Source organism: Chironomus tepperi, unplaced genomic scaffold (genome assembly GCF_022539635.2).
Source record: "Chironomus tepperi strain 1889 unplaced genomic scaffold, CSIRO-AGI_Ctep_v1 contig_161, whole genome shotgun sequence".
Taxonomy (NCBI): Eukaryota; Metazoa; Arthropoda; class Insecta; order Diptera; family Chironomidae; genus Chironomus; species Chironomus tepperi.
Window position 1 is genome coordinate 57,814 of NW_027226283.1, and position 18,552 is coordinate 76,365.

The window sequence follows — 18,552 nt, forward strand, 5'->3', positions numbered from 1 at the left end:
ATGGGATACACTTTAGATGTATTTAATGAGATAAAAACAGCAATAATTGCTTGAAAATTGTGGTTACAGCAGCTGAATTGAATTTGATAAAATACAAAAAAAATATGCTTTAATTCACGCTATATAACCTAAAATTAATGTTACATCAATTGTCACTTCTTTGAGTGCAAATAGTAATTCAGTCACGTGGCTTCAAATTGAAATGTTTCAATTTTTTTTTCTTCTCTTTTATCATAGAACCGAAGAAGAAAATTGATGATTCTCGGTGACCGTCAATAAAGATGTAAGCATTTCCCCTCTCAAAATATTTTAAAATCATTTATCTTTTTGTACGTAAAAATGTGAGTTTTAGGTATGCACATTGTCTGAGAATGAGTTGTTCATACTTTCATCCATGTGAATCTGAACATGATCAACTGATTAAATGCGTCCTTACTGTAACCTATGTGGATGTTCGTATAAAGAGCTTAGGTTATAGCAAAATGCTTTCCATTTGACTCTGTCGCTGGCTCTTTGGCCTAGTTTATTCAATTGTCTGTCTGCACGTGACGCTTACATTCTTTCATCGCTGTTTTGCACCAAGTACCTGATCGTCATTGTGAATTTCAACCAAGGGTGGTTTAACAAACTTGAGTGTCTGTGTCAGCAATGACATTTTCTTTCGAAGAGTATGGTGTATCCTATGGGGTAACTATTAGATTAATTGTAAAGTTAACGACTTGAATAGCTTCTTTTTTTAAAATTCAAACAATACTACTGCTGCTAGTAAAACAGAACAAAACTTGTATGAAGCAATCTGTTCCCATATACATGCGCTATAGAATGTATAATCTCAAAAACGATGTTACTCAATCCCCTATATCATTTTATATAGACGACGATATAAGTCATTAATTTCTCAATCTCACTGCTCTCCTCAATATCATACTTCACATGTCTTCATGATTCTTACTCCTTTTCGTAATTACAAAAGTGTGGAGTGGTAAATCGGGCGTGATAAGATTGATGGTATTTTTTATGCTTTTATATTTTCTTTTAATCATTGAAGAACAGAAATCAAAGATAGAAGGGATGTAGTGAGAAAATTAATATCATTTTATTATTTTTATCTAAGTGACTTAAACATTTTCAAAGGAAAAGTTCCGATTGTTAATTTCATTTAATATTCAAGTTAATGTCTAAAGTTCCAGCAATAAAAAAAAAAATATCGGTATATACTCAATGTTTTGAAATACTGTGACATTCTCGGAAAAAATCAATTCCATGTCATTTATGAAAATCAATTTGCGAGAAGAAAAGAGAGGAAAAAAATTGCGAAATATGCATCGTGTTTGTTCATTTCGTAGAAAAGCAGATAAAGGCAGATTTCAAATTGAATTTTGTTCAGAAAAAATACACCGAGCGGGACATGGGGTTATGGGTGCCATATACAGAATGACTTTGAGCAGTAAAGTATTTAAGACATATCAAGCAATCCTACAGCCTTCATGTGGCTCGGGCATGTAGATACGAGAAGCAGCAATATTGCCTTTTTCGAGAACATTTAATATTTTTTTTCTGCAACTTTACGGCTCTCGTTCGTGACTTCAAATGTAAATTGCATTGTGAAATGAAGCGCACTTTGAAACTCGAGTAAGATATGAATATGAGAAAATTATTTGTGTCTGCAGTTCTGATATTCTCTCCTCTATTGATAAAACACAATCAACTTTCATTGAGCGTTATTGTTTGATCAGGCAACAAGTTTATCTCATATTACTGCATTTCTCGACAAATTTGTCTCAAATTATAGAAGAAAATATTTGCATTTAGCTCGTCCGATGCCCCGAATTGTTTTAAAAGTTTTAACTACTGTTTTCATTTCTGGTGATATTACTGAATGCATTCATATAAGTATATACATTGGTTTATGATTACTCATGATTTAATGCATTGAGAAAGAATGTTGGCATTATTGAGACATAAAATAAATTTCCCATGAATTTTTTTGATTGAAAATCAAAGCATCTTTGTTGTTCCTAACCCTTTTGCCTTAATCAAAAATTCTAAATTCATAGAAATTTTTATGAGAAAAAAATGTAAAAATAGAAAATTTTGGGGTAAAAAATTTTAGTATCTTTTTAATAAAGTATTCAAGTGATTTTTATTCCTTACCGTCTTCAAAAAATAGAGAATAAAGATAGGGGAAGGGAAGTAACAAAAGGCTTGAAAATTTTCCTTTCGGAAACACGCAATTTTTATTGATTTAAATTGAACGGAACCACAATTAAAAGATAATGCTTACTGTTCATCCAGGTCATGTCCCTTCTTTACTGTCACACAACAATAAGTTCAATCTCATTAATCTCTCTCTCTTTTTCTCTCTCCTTTTATTCAATTAAGAACTGTTATTTATTTCTTCTTCTTTTTTTGATAAATCTTCATAAGTATGATGAAAATGAAAAGAGTTCAAATTAATTAAGTCGTAAAACTTTGCTGTATGAGCTAAGAGAAAAGAAATGTTTCTTGCAATCTATTCAGTCACGCACATGTTCGAAGAAAAATTATTTTCATTGTTGTTAACTCTTTTATTATTGTAGAATGTGACACATAGGGATGAACTATCATTTAATACTTTTTTTTCGAGCAAAATCAATCGATGACACTCGGTAGTGAAAAAAGAGATTTAACCCATAATTTTGGTTGGTACTTTGACATCACAACAGCTTGCTATGAAATTTACTTCAATTCTTTACTGGAAATATGTGAAATTTTAAGGGTGTACACAAATTTAAATGAGCTTTTTACTCAGGTATTGTCAACTGAGAGTCAATTTAGAGTTTAACATGAGTAAAATTGCTAGACAAAAAAATTGGCAGTTATGAAAACTCTGAGTGGAAGTTAAAAAAAGTTTTGTCAATTGGATTTTCCACTGTATTAATTTGACAAAAACTCTTTTGTATGGTCCGAAAATATTCGAGCAGAAAATTTGCTTCAAAAAGTTTTCTTTTCCTTTATAAAAAGGAATTCCAGCAATTTATGTTCAATTTTATTTCCATATTTGCTAAAAAATCAACAAGCAGTAATATGAAATAAGGCATATTTAAAGAAGTATGTATACAAATAAAGCATGTGCATATTAAAAATTATTAAAATGCAAATTGGAAGTAGAATTGCTAGAGATTTTAAGGAACAGATAAAACACTTCATTGTTAGTGATTCAGACTTTTCGTTTACTTCTTAGTTTCCTTTTATTGTTTGATAGCAATATGCAGACGTACAATCAAAAAGGATCCCTTTTCATCAAAATTAAAGACTAAATGACATGGCGCGTATGTATGTTTGTTTGATTTCCGGTACACGAACACAATAGGATCCTTGCATTTCAAGTGAGACTCTACATTATTATTTTAAAAACTTATTTTTTGCGAAGTCGTTTTTTTTTTCTCGGTTAATAGACTTCCGCTCACCTTTAGTTAAATGTAATTCTAGGATCTTGCCTATTACCGTAAATATAGTTCGTCATGATGCAACGCCCTCCTTAAAAGACTGCTATCGACAAAAGACAGACGTTCTTTATCTCAATTGCATTTAAGTCAAGAAAAATATTCCCTCATAAGGCTCGTGTTCATTACAATATTTGATTTCAATCTGTGCCTTGACGATTTCATTGTCTTGGTGAATATTTATATTTAAAATTACGGTATTTTGAGTAAAATTTGATCACATTACCGTGTTAGCAACAAGGATGATTATGATAGTAATTGAGATCAGCTGCAGTTTTATGTCCATATATGAATAATGAATACACAACTACTTTAAGTCTGCGTGATCATAATTTTTCATACCAGATTGACAGAAGCACACTTATATTTTTTGTTATGATCACACATTGATTTTTCTTGTTCTTATTCGTTCTCAACAAATGAATGCCCTTAAGAATAATAAAAAGTCGTTATGAAATGGATAAGGACTGAATTGCTTGTATATATTTTTAACGTCTTTGCACTTCCTTATGATGTAAAGATATTGAGAAAAAATAGTTTGATGAAAGGGGAAGCGCTGAAGTACTACAAAAAAATGAAGTCATTAAAATCATTTTTTTCATTCTTTTACATTCAATGTGAATATTCCTATATGACGAGGAACAGAATAGAATATTCTTTTCATCTTATACAAAAAATTGGACCACAAACAGCGTTAATTATAGTTATTTAAAGAAATATATTTTCTCATTTCTTTGAACTTTATTGTATTTGACTCTTGTATTTTTTTAAACTTTATAAAATAGTCATAAGTCAAGGGATGACTTTTGTACTCTAGTTCTCATCATACATTTGACATTTTGTGAAAATTTCGGAAGTCGATCAAAATATTCTGCAATTCAATTGTTGTTTGATTCCCTAAGTTGAGATTGAGCTGGATCATTTTTTGATTTGACGATGGTCTCTCAATATATGTTCCGCGACACAATAACAGGCGTTCCTGCAATGTCTTGTAAATTTATAATTCATGTCAAATTGACTTTTTTTAGATTTCGTCCAAAATTGCAGCGATTCTTGGCTGAATCTTGACTATTGCTGAGCTTTCAATAAGGAATGCACTCTCAACGTAGTACAGTAGTGGGCAATCTTTATTTTTTGAGACACACCTTAGCAGTAACACTCAATCGAAACCGCACACGGCATACAATTCATGACATTTCCATAAAAATTTACGGTATAAAAGTGTGCCGCGGCACACAGTTTTCCCATCACTGGTGTATTGCATGCGAAAAAGAACACCGTCCCCAAAAAATACTCAAGGAAACATGTCGATTGAGTGTAAAAATATTTTTAATAACATTCCCAGAGTTGACATCAATTTCAACATAATTACATTGCGCTTAATTTTCTAGATCAGAGACAGACAAATTTGTAAAACAAATTTCATAAATCATAGGAAAAAAAATTTCTCCTTCATATACAGCACACATATTTTTACAAGTGATTTAAGAATTATTCTCTTGCATGTTGAACATAAGAATGAACAAAGAAAAAAAGAATGTGAAAATTTAAAATTATTTTTCATCGTCGACACATTAATAACTTTGTGTCTGCTGTTGACAGTTGACAGCAATTTTTGGCAAGTGTTACAATGGTATCAAAACACCAGGAAGCGCTACTTTATTATCAGATGATGAAAATCATTTTATCTTTTATGACATGAAAATTATTATACATTTTGGCTATGCTTTTGGAAGCGAGAAAAATTAATTTTATTTCATCAAAAGGATGTGTATACCAGGAGGTATTTTATATCAAAGGGGTTGAGAGTTTATTATAGGGCTGAAGGAATCTCTCTCTGTCTTCTGAATCCAGCAATTATGAAACAATTTTGAAAAATATGCTTCAAATTATTTTTATGATTGCTGTAGTTTTTCTGTAAACAAAAAACGGAAAGGAAAATTGAATTATGTGCTTACAGGGTTTGATCAAAATAAGTTATCAATCCGCCCTCATTGTTTGCTTAAGACATCATTCCATGTTGCTTCAATGAATACAAACAATAAGTTATGTATACAATTTTCACTGAACAAAAGCATTTTACCTCCCCACTATGGCATTAATGTAAATTATGTCACTGAGCAACATTGGAATTTTCCTTCCTTTTTTTTCTTTACAATTTTCTCCGCATTTTGTGTGAGAAGCCTCATGTAAGACAACACAAAAATTACTTTTTACATCTTGACAGAAGGTAACAATTCTAGGTTGAAACAGTATAGTATGTAAACAGGATGATGTTAATACAATTGGTATGGTTTTATGTGTTTTTATTATAATTCTGTTTAACTGTAAAGATGAAGTAGCATTAAAAGCTATTATTTTATACGTAGTCAAGTAAAATAAAGAAACCTCAAAGTTTTGTCATCATTGTGGAAGCAATTTTGTATATTTTTTTTGTGTGAAATGTATTTCGGGTGATACAGCAATTGTTAAAAATTAATTAGTTTTTTTCCAGTATCTTTCATGTTTCTTCAAATATTTTTGTCTCTGCTGGGAGACGAATTGAAATATTTTAAAAAGGTTTTCCATACTCTTTTCTACTTTTTAATTTAAAAGTGTCACAAGCACTCGATTCTCCTATTTTAAAAAAAATCACACTCACTTTATAACGTTATCAATTTTTTTTCAGTAATCTTTCATCAAGGGCACCTGTAGAGAATCACACTATGATGTGTGGTAAAGAATGGCCATAAAGCACTTGAAAATCACTTTTAAATTTTTTTTCCCTTGATATGCCAGAAAATTAACTTTCTCAACCATTTGACAAGCCCTTTGACCGCATTATAATGTACATCTATATAGTTATTGAAGCAATGATTGAAAAATATATAGATCCTGCGGTGGTGTACATACAATCCAATTCAGTTTTGTTATTGTAGAATGTATGGAAAATAGAAAATTTAATTAGTTATTTAAACAACATGTAAAGTGTGCATTCAACGAAAATACCTTAAGGATATTTATTTTTTGGTAGCATATTTCTCATATTAATCGTGGAAAAAATACATACAGTAACAGAACTGAATGCAATTTATAAGAGGCAGAGGCACCGAAATAAAATTTAAAGTACATGAAATACTTTTTTTTTATTTAATCCTACATACAACGTGTACACATGCATACGTGTGTGTTTTTTTATTGCATGAAAAGATTCTAGAGAATTGAAAATGTGATAGCTGATAATGTAGAACTGAAAAAGTTTTTATTTGTTAAAAAGATTTTTAAAATCGAAATTTTCGCAAAACTGCCCATTTATTTTGGATTAGATTTTTTTGATAACAGTTCGGCCAATTTTTTATGCATACAAAGGAAAAAGACGTTTTAAAAGTAATAAAAGTATAGAAAATGTAATTTATACTCCTGTCGATACTACAACATTGATTTTATAGCCACGTTCATAGCCATTGTATTCCAACATCAACTATTGAATTTAAAGGAAAAAAAAAATCAATTCTAAACAGTTTTTGCCCCTATTTATTCTTTGTTCACAGACTACATGTTATCTTGTGACTTTTCACACATCGGAAAATATGAATGGTCTCACAATTGTGAGAAGAGATTTTGAAATCTCTTTTTATCTCGTTTAAGGATTAAAATAATCTTTTTTTTTAAATTGAATTTCAATTGCTACAATTTAAAAAATGATATGTACATGTCCTCATTTATTTAGTATGAAAAGCGCATTGCAAAAACGTGTTGTTATTTTTGTTGTTGTTGTATATGAAAATGAAAAATTGTTAATTATAGTATTTATGCATTGATTTGGAAGTTTTAAATGGCCGGCGCCGCAATAACTTTATGGAACTGATCTTTTAAAACCATTCCGAGCTCTCTACGATGTCTAGTTAAAAAGTTTTTAGCGTCAGCCGACCGAACGACCGAACAAAGTGTCTTATTAAGCTACCTTTTTGAAAAAAATTTCAAAAATGCGCTAAAAATGATATGTACATGTCCTCATTTATTTAGTATGAAAAGCGCATTTTATGGGAAAATTAAAATTGTCTTAGTTTCATTTAAGATGATGTGATTTTGTATTACTACTGTCTGGTGCAGTGGTTCTCAAACTGATCAGCAAACGACACAGAAATAATTCACGACACACTAAAGTTCTCCATTAAGTACCTGCAATGTATAGAATAGAGACTGCTTCACGACATGATAATGTATCGTGGAGAATAGATTAAGTAGTACTGCCTTAGTAATTCAGGAATATATTGACGACTGCAGAAAATAATTTAGAGGTGTATGTCCTATGCAGTATCCATGCGCTGTGATACGTCTCCATTACATGCTCACTCAATTATACCAGATATAAGTGATGTTGTAACAAAATGCAAAAATTACATTTTGTGAAACTAATTGGGGTCAATGAGTTCAAGTTAATTTAAGTGGTGTTGTGGAACTTGACCTAAATTATCAAATGACTCACTAAATGCAGCACAAAGTTTTAGTTCAACAGACAATCAGACAGAAATAAACTAGAAATCTCTACCTTGATTTAATTAGATTAAGCTCAAAAGTAATCTTGAATTTATAGGAAAATAATGAGATATCCCTTCCTTATTAAAAATAGAATATGAATCAAATATTCATCTTTAAAAAATAAATGTCATCCTAATATGCCGAGATTTACATATGTTTTACAAGAAATTTGAATGTCGAATGTCAAATGGTGATATACTGCTTTACATATCATAATCATGCTGTTTCTAAAGGTGCATAAAATAATGCTTAACAACAGTGTGAATGTAGCTATAAAAATTCCCTTGCTTCTCCCTTTAAATGTCTTTTTAAGAGAGATTCTATGTGAATATAGCAGGGGGTTATGCTTTAATTTAATTCAAGTATCATCGCTCGGTAATATGAATAAACATTTTAAAATTTATTATCTCCTTTTTTTGCTCACTCTATCTATTTCTCTACTTTATATTCAATTCAGGGTCGAAAAGTCAGATAAAGTCAGACACTATTTAATGCACGGGAAAGGTAATAAAAGGAAATGAAATAGTTTAATGTCTTCATTTGCGTGATTTATTGTGTGAAATGGCACAATTAGGTGATGAAAAAAATTTAAATTCCTCTTTTTTGCTTTATTTAATGCACATGCGAAATCGGTGCTGAACATTTGTGATTAGAAGGTTCAAAAAAATATAAATTTTACATGTGCAAATGATGTTCAGTTTATGTTAATGGCAATGAATTTAAAAATATTAAGTCTTCAGTTACTACTGTCACCCCCTGGTGATATTATATATGTTAGCAAATGTATTGTGTTACTGTAAATTTTCGTTTAATTGAATATGTAACCGAAAATCATACAAATATTTTCATATTATATGTTCATTAATGTCTGATAATCACTGTCATGCTGATTTTGATTTACACTTCTTTAAAACGTTGAATATTTGCGAAAAATGGAAATCCTTAATCTCGTGCACACGTAATAAATTTATATGCGATATTTATCTTAATTTTGGAACTGTGCAAAAAAAAATGTATATCTTCAACAATCCCAGAATATGAAATTCTTATGAAGCACATAAATTTTGATTTTTATCCAAAAGCATAAAACATTCCACTTTTTCTCTCGTATGCTGGAGTCAGTTTCATTTCACCACCAATATAACTAAAATACATAGCACCCGAAAAAAATAAGTGATAGCGAAGTAATGTTATATCCTATTTTAAAAGATATATATTAAGGAAAAAATATCACAATACAATTTTTTTTTTTGTTTCATTCTCTTATTTTTTTGGATACACAATATATTCTTTTTGCCCTGATATAAAATTGTACTATCTTCACGCCCTTTTTCCTTTTTCGCATCCGAGAACATCCTATCCGAGAGCATCACACAGCACACAGAAAAAAAATATATCTGCACATGTATACAAAAAAAAAGAACTGGTATAATCTTTTACCATTGGGAAGGCACACACCAAACAATATTATCACTGATATGATATAGCAATTCTCTGTTGAGAGATATTACTTATGCTTATGCTTATTTGTTGAGCTCATGATAGTCGTACTGTATATGAAGAACATTGTTGGCTCCTCTGTATCCATCCAGCATATTGTATGTTTACTATGAAAAAAACTCACGCAAACATATATCCAACATACAGCTCTTCCTGCAGCATCCTTTGTGACAATACATTTATATTTTTGCCGCGCCCTAAGCTCCTCCCAGTTTTTTTTTCTCTTCTCTTCACTTTATATGAAGCAAGAAAAAAAAATATTTATCCCTGATGCTCTTCAGTACAAATACATTTATCGTATTCTATGTTTCATTTCATTCTTTCTGTATGATAGTTAATTGAATGCAAGAGAAAAATCTATGCTTCTTTTAAATCTGCTTTATATTTTTTTTCTCTTCTCTTCCTTTTTTTTTGGTATAAAGCAGATGAGATTTTACTGCTGAGGGTAGGGGTAGATATACATATAACATATTTTTGCCCCTCAATATGTGCCTTCTTTTTCTCTTTTCGCTTGACAATGGGAATCAAAACAATTTTTAGTTTGTAAAAATCCTGCAGACAGACAACAGATATTTTGGGCTTTATTCATTCATGCACGACTTACAGAGTGACTGTGCGAACTGTGATTAAATTTAACTAAACTACCTACGTCTTTTATTGCGAATTTACATTTGAACTTAGTGAAAATAAAATATAAAAAAAAGTAATGAAATGGATTTTCGTGTGTGATGTAATTAAGGCTATAATTAGTGGAATAAGAAATGAAATGAAAATAAGCAAAGAGCAACAATATATTTATGGGAATATCTGATGTGAAAATTAGTCAAAATAAATGAGAGAAAATAAAATAAAATAAAATAATATGAAACTTTAGTCCACGAAATGGAAATGATAAATCTTGAAATTGTAAATTGATAAAAAAGAAACGTGTTTATTTATATACATAAAACCTATCTTTATGCCAAAGATTAATCATAATAAATTAAATTAAGGTAGAATTAGTGACCTTAAGTGAAATATTATACATTCAAATATTCGTGTGTATCAAGACGAAATAGCAAAAAAGGTGATGATGAATAAGTCATTATGCAACTGAATAAAAAAAGTTAAAAGTCAATAAATTAAAAAATAGGAGAGAAAGTGAAAAAGGAACAAGAACAATATTCAAAACTACAAATATACCTAATATACCTAATATCCAAATTATGTTTGATTACGGATTAATGATGCCAGGTAAAGAATGAGTGATTTGAGATGATGAATATTTATATTTCCTTATGTTAAAAAGGGGTCTTTGGCAATTGAAATTTAAGCATCAATTTAAATATAATCATGCATGTAAAAGAGTGTGCGGAAGTAATGCTGCTAAAGGAGATTCGGCAAAAAACTGTTTCTTTTAATAGGAACTAAATAGAAAAAAAAATCTTTTAATTCATCATTCATTCAAATACGAAAGGGTGAAATATTAGTTCCGTTCTTGACTTATTCACTATGTATAAAAGGACTTTGTAATCAAATTAATTTATTAATAAATTCAGTGTAAATCTTGGAGCGTGCGATTTTTTTATTTCATTGTTGGTATTAACATCATTGGTTACATTCATGTGATTAAAATTTGTTGTGACACTTGAACTTCTAAGACTATTCATTTATTCTCAAGATAAATTCTTGCTAACTAATGGAATATTTTATTGTGGCTGGCTGGCCTGTTTAGAGGAACTAGCTAAATAAATGAATAAAACTTCAAACTTTTTTTATGGCATTTCCTCTTATTAATATAAATAAGTTCTCCAATTACTGTAGGAAAGTTTTGAAAAGATCTTTTTATGGTACATACTTTTGAAAGACAGACAAGTTCCGATAATGATTGTGAAACGTAGATAATATTTTTTTTTATCTTCCTACATAAATACAAACCAAATGTGAAAAAAATCAAGTAAATTATCTTTTTTTAGTACCTGCCACTGTAAACAAAAGCAGTAGAAATGAAATTGAGATTTTTATTTTTGTGGTATTCAGTTAGTGCTAATATCTCTGGGATTTATGAATTGAATGATCATTATTGTCTTTGTTTTTGTTCTCATTGAGATAATATCTTATCTTCCTTTTCAACATTAAGACATTTAAAACTATATTTATCTGGTATTATTTTAACACATTTAATACTATTAACACATTACTCTTCTTCATATCCATACCCAGTTTATGCAAATTTCTATCTCCAAACTAAAGATATAACCTAGATTATGCAAATTATGATCTTAAAAATAATGAATGATTTATTTATGTACTTATAGGAAGCAGTGGAGAAGAATCTGATTCATCTCGTGAAATTCCATCAAATTTGGACATTTCCCGTGCACTACAAGTTACTCCTCTAAGTCCAAATAGTGATTTTTATTGTAGCAGAGATAACAGTGATAAGAGAGTAAGCACTCAAAATTATTTATTACTTACTTATCAAGGTATTAATATGTTTTTTCTTCTTCTCAATCTCAATTTCCTTTAGCTCACCAGTGAATATTTAATTGAAGAAATGTCTAGATTTTTACATGATCAGACAAAGAATTTAGACATACGCAACGGTGCTGTATTTTCAAAAGCAAAAATCAATAAGGGAACAAAATTTGGTCCATTTATAGCTAAATTTACAGACCAACCACTTGATCGACAGTTTGCTTGGGAGGTGAGTCAACAATTTTTGTCATTTGAATAATACGCAATGCATAAATAAACCCCGACATAAGCCAGCGTGTGTCCTCGATGATAAATTAACATTTTATTTCACTCCTTTTATTTTAAATGTGCCCGAATTTGACAGGAGTCGAACTATTGTAGTAATTAGACTTTTATTACGAGCTCACAAAAACAATTTAGCACATCCATCATTTCTATTCTTTTGAATTGATATGACAATTTTTCAATAAATTCATTCCAACATCATCATCGTAAATAAACGTGTCTCACCGAATGCACAATTGCCTTTTGTTCACTTTTTGACATAGATCAAAATCTCTTTTCAAAGTAAAAATCATCCACCATAACTAATAAAAACGTGATGATTGTTCAGAAATTGAGAAAACGTTGTCGCAACATATACTGTGTAGAAATGGAAAAATGTTGTTGCTGTTTTTTCACGCAATATGCTTGGAATCCTATGAACAAAAATCGTGCTGAGGGTGGAATTTCAAACCACGTAAATTTGTGTCAATTTACTGAGCATTTTCACTTGCCTTTTGCCTTAATGGTCTCAATTTTTTTTTTGTGTGTGGTTACTGAAACGGACAGAAAAGTGAGAAAGAAAATGGTTAGTTTAGTCTGTTTCTTTATATAGTTGCATAGCTGTCATAATCCTATAGGATTTGCTTTGCTTTATCTTTTTTGCAAACTAAAAAAATGCAATTTGGCTTTGCAATAATCTCGTTTTACTAGTGATAGAAGTTTTGTTAATAGATAGAGTAAATACAGTTTTGGGCATTATTGTCATGCAATTTAATTTTTGCGCCAAATGAACATGATTCCTTTAACATCTTGTCACACATGAAATGAAGCTGCAAATGAACATATCAAATTTGCGAAATCTTTCCAACGGATAGTTGAGAATAAAGAGTGAGAAAGTGAAATCCAGGAAGCAGAAAAATTTATTTTTCAATAATTGATAATCCTTTAACAATGAGATCAACTGACTAGACAGATTTCTTTACATTTTTAGTTATTTGTGAATATATAGAGGATGAATGGGGATGACAGAAATGTATCAATGAGAGAAAGTTGATTAAATTTCACACACATTTGACGTTAAGATACTTAAATTTAGATTTTTTTGCTTCTAAAGAGATTTAAGCTTCAGATAATATTGAGGTGTGATGATATGATTCGGAAAATTTGCTCAAAAAAATCCAAAAATTTTATTTTTATGCTCTAAAAGATAAAAGTCAGCAATTGCGAAAAAGACCCTTTTTTTCGTTTTTAATCAACCAGTGTAAGTTAAGGCTTATAAAAATAGTATAAATTACCCCTATATTTTACTATCTGTTGTATATCTCTTTTCCATACATTTGTACATACACAAAAAAATTTGAGGGCTTCAGAATCATATTGCGTGTACCTAACTGAATAATCACTCATGCCAAATGTTTCAATATTCAATTAATATCGGAGTGATTATGACATCTCAATTTTCTCTTTATTCTTTACATTCAAAGAGGAATAGAAAATAATATTTTCGATGAATACAACATCACACTTTGTCTTTATCCATGTTCATGTTTTACACTTTAGTCTTAAAAGCCAGGTAGCTCGAATTTTTAGTGTGTAAATATATTAATATTTCATAGAGTGCAAATAAGCCAGTAAAAGTTTCAATTTTCTTCCTAAAAGAATAAAGGAAGAATTGTCATCAAGTAGGGGATACTTTAATTAGGCATGACAGAAGCGCATCTCAAAATAATGATCCTCTGTAGGAACAAATGGATTATGACTAACAAAATAGAATACTTTTATGAAATTTTTCAAAGACTCAGACTCAATTCCATCTTAAGAGAGCACAAATCGATACAAAATTCGATTCAAGGCCGCAGTGACTATGACTTGGAGTCGAATTCAGTTTAAATCCGGAATGCCAGAGTCATGCCGTTCTGGTACCGGATTGAATAACCGACTTGTGCTATTAAATAAACAAAACTTCAAAAAATTCCAAATCCATAAGACAAATTGCCCAGATCTTCATAAAATCCACTCCAAATTCAATGCTAACAAATTTGAGTAGAGGAGCACTCAATTGAGCTTGAACCCTTGTAAGTAAATAGTGCCCAGGTGTAAATAAACCATAGATAATTTCTCTCATATATGATGTATATTTGATTGACATCAAAGAGTGAAAAAGGCTATGAATGTTTATGAAGACGTACGAAAAGGGGTTGCTGAAAATCTTCCTTAATTTTGTTCTTAAAGAACAAGATGCAATCAGAGACACAAAAGAAAATTAATTGAAGTAAGAGAAGACAAAAATTTTGTGAAAAGGATTAAAAGGAACGAAAATATCTTTTTTTGACATTACCTGGTCAATTTGCGTTCATTAACTGTCGGATCTTTTGTGGGATTCATTAGGATTTGTGAGAGATTTCGACACTTAGTGACAATTTTGTTGGATTTATTTTCTTTAAAGACGATTTGATCAATTTTCTATTAAATCATTTATCTTATTTAATTGAATTGATTCATTCAATATTTGTTGTAGAAGATTGTCCGTTAAGGGACATGTGATAAAATGAAGATTGATGACATTCAATTCATGGACAATTCGATTCAAGTTGGGAATAAGGGAAAGTATTGAATAACAATTAAAGACGGAAAATTTTGACATAAGCGGAAATCAGACACAAATGGAGGAGTCGATGATGAATTTTTTGCTTCCATTATTCTGTCACATGACATCTTCATAGATATATATTTTATTTCGTCTTGCTTCTGTCTAAAATGTGTAATGTGTGAAGCTAACAATTGAATAGGAAATGAAAGAATGTAAAAAGAAATTGAAAATCATCAAGAAATTCATCTTTAATCTCTTTCCTATGTAATACTAAACTACCTGGACATAGTGATCATATGCTTCGTTATATTCCGCTTTGTCAAATCATAAATTGAATTGGAATTATGTATAAAGCCCACAGCATGAAATGAGATTTGATTTGTTTATACTAGTTTTGCGTGAATTACTTACATTTCGTGACTAAGACTCCTAAAGACAAGGAACATGCTCACAAAATTGAGAATCTTCAACTATATTGATTGAGCATGCTCATAGCACGAACATTTGAGGTTGCCTGCTAAAGAGACTAGAAATTGGACAGCATAATGAATTTACAGCCTTCTTCATAGAATTGTTGAATATTTTTATCAATTTTTAACTATCTAAATTGTTATTTTATACACAAAAATATGATTTTTTTATGATTGACATGATCAAAAAGGAAGAAGTAAAAATCCTTTTATTTGGAAATTTTCTTTCGGGATTGTACAAAACTGAAGAAGACAATGAGACTGAACCTATTAAAAATATTTCTAAGATTTCTCTTTTTCTTTTCAATGGACATGCACATAAAACATCAAAAGAAATGCGTAATCTCGTCACATGACAATTTACCACGTATCACTATTGTGTATCAATAGATTGTGAATCTCATATACTTTTACATTTTTATGTCTTCTTTATTTGCTGTCATCCGTAAAATATTTAAGGATATCTGAAATTGACACGTTTGTTATCCTCTTGCTTATTTTTAAATTCCTTTTGAGCATTCTGTATTGTCTTCTGTGCATGTTCATAAATATGTTGAAGGACACATAAAATGCAGTTCATTGATTAAATGTTATTTTGTTAACTACTATGTGACTACATGCATTTAAAGAAGGAAGGGGGATGGACATTCGATTATAATAATAGCTATAAGTAGGAATTTCATTCAGCTATGCTAAATATTTTTATATTCAAAATAACATACATACATGACAATCCCAATAGGGTCAAATGTAAAGAAAATTTTCTTTTCTTCTTAATTATCACCTTTTCATTTATAGACAACTTCCTTTTAATACTATTTAAAGTTATTTATGGTATTTTAATGTAGTCCACTTTAGGAGGGGTCAATTTTTATTATTTTTACTATTAAAAATTTATGCGAAAATTTTTGTACAACATAATATCTAATTTCAACATAATATTTTTTTCCATGGGAATCAAAAAGTTAAACCGAAAATAGATTGAAATCATTAAAGAGTTAAGAGGGAAATTTCCCACAATATATTCCCATTTCAAGTGGACGTGACTCGAGATTTTTATGTACAATTTTATTTCAATTCACTTTCATTGAGTACAATAAACAATTATGCAAATCGTAAGTTCCTCAAAGAGGCAAAATAACTTTTGACATTTTTGATTGACAGATGTGGTTTATTTCTAGAATATAGAAGGCTTTTTCTATTTTGAATAGAGTCATTCGATGATGCTTCTTCTATAAAAATATACACAAAAGAATATTGAACAATAATTACACGAAAGTGAAGTCAAGTCAATAAATAAAATTGCCGTTAAACTCTCTGTTCAATTGGAATTGTACATCGTACAACCCCTATGCATATTATTTTGTTTTTCCAACAATTTAACATGTATTTGGGAATACTTGAGCATCTAAATTCTATTGGAATTAAATTCAAATGAGATTGATTTTACATGCAAAAATTGTTTGGTTTACTGTAAAACCACTTAGACATTAAAAAAATTCTACTTTCATTGATTACAGTAAATGATTTGATGAAAAAGTCAAACATTGAGGGTGAATCATAATCGGAACATATATATAGAATATTCAATACTGCTCATTTAGTGGAGAGAAAAATAAATAATTTGAGAGTTTAAAGCTATATTCTCAAGTGGTAAAACGTTTTGCCACTTCACAAAACCACAAAAACCGCTCGCAAACTCATAAATTAGTCATCTGGAAAATTTCGGAAATTATTAGATCAATTAATCCATTTTTTGAGCAAATATGATTTTTATAAGATAGTATGTCACAAATTTGTATTATTTAGTTGACTAAAGATAAGATTATGGAGTAATTCACAGCTTTAAACTCGATGGTATTATAAAAATCTTTATCTATATCATGACAGAAGCAACAAAAACACAATATCATGTGTAATTTATTGTATCCCATAAATTTGTGTAAAATGTGTTTGTTATTAATAACTTTTGGTCAAACGAAATTAATTTTTAACAAATGTCTCTCAAATAGCCCTCTACAGCATAATTGAAATCTGTATGGAATGCATTAAAAATATTTATTTTTTTTTGTCACGCTTCTGTTAAGATTTAAAATGAGATAAAAACTCTTCCTGGTGATAATTTATTTTCATAGTTTTTGTAAAGAGCTCTTAATTAAAAATTTCCTACAAAACAGATTGTAGGGGTTGTAAATTTTGATTAGAACAAAAAGTTAAGAATGATCATTTCAAAATGAGTAGCTCATACTGTTTAGGATAATAAAAATTCACATGATTTGACAAAACAATGCTTCAGCATCAAAATCTGCGTCATGCTGATTTTATATAGTTCTAAAGTGTGATTAGAGCTCGTAATTAAAAAATTCTCAATTGAGCACTCAACAGTTGTGTCAGTGATTTAAAATTTTAACATTTCATTATCAGGAAATATGCTACCTTTTAAACTTTATCAATTGTCAAAAAATGCTCAATTCTTAATTCTTAATGTAATGCCTATCTGGTTATAATTGAGTAACTAAATACTTTATTAGTCGGAAAATTAAATTTCCTCCTTTTGAGCATGCTACCAGTGTTAAGGAAAATATAATCACTTTGACCTCGAGCAGATGATACAGCCATTCAGTCATGCATATAAAATCAAATATTTCCTTATTTACCCTTCACGCTTTGTCGTTATGTTGATTGGTAAATTATTTGACGGGTGTAATTAGTTCAATTTTCATCTTCGAGGGGAATTTATTATCTTGTAAGACTTATTTTCATTTACATGCCGAGAAAAATTAGAAAGAGAAAAAAAAGTCATTAAGAAAAACAGCAAATCTCATAAATTTTGCTGTCATTTGCAGACAACACGGGAATTATAATTTTTTCTTTCCTTTTTTTCCTATAGATTTATGATTTATCATTTGAAAATCTATAAGAGATTAAATGAAGAATAAATAAAAAGTGCACAAATATTGTAAAATCACTAAGTGGAAACAAGAAATGTTTTATGTATCGCATTAAGTCAAGTTATGCGCAACGAAGCGTCTTTGTAACATCTGTTTCAAAGTGGTCAGAAATTATCAATTCGTTTCCTTTCCACACACAAAAGTCCCTTTACTAAAAGGGCTCATAAAATTATTTTATTAAGACTGTTAACGGACGGTTACTTACCTTGTGGTGCAATACTCTAAATTCTATGTTATACAGCAGGATATCAAGATACTTTTGAGAATGTGCAAAATCTTGTAAAATCGTTATAAGATCTTAATCCTCACACTGT

At 29.7% G+C, this 18,552-nt stretch overlaps 1 protein-coding gene across 5 annotated transcripts in view; it reads left to right on the plus strand.

Annotated features, from left to right (window-relative positions):
* LOC139088356 (transcription factor hamlet-like) overlaps window positions 1-18,552 on the plus strand; it is a 56,318-nt gene that overhangs the window by 9,479 nt on the left and 28,287 nt on the right. For 3 of the 5 annotated variants that reach the window (XM_070637548.1, XM_070637551.1, XM_070637550.1), the window contains exons 2-3: window positions 11,804-11,934; window positions 12,016-12,192. In XM_070637548.1, the coding sequence (XP_070493649.1) occupies window positions 11,804-11,934; window positions 12,016-12,192 (308 nt within the window). Of the gene's footprint in view, window positions 1-237; window positions 284-10,401; window positions 10,740-11,803; window positions 11,935-12,015; window positions 12,193-18,552 lie in introns of those variants that run through there. The other 2 variants (XM_070637552.1, XM_070637549.1) reach the window with 2 other exon arrangements.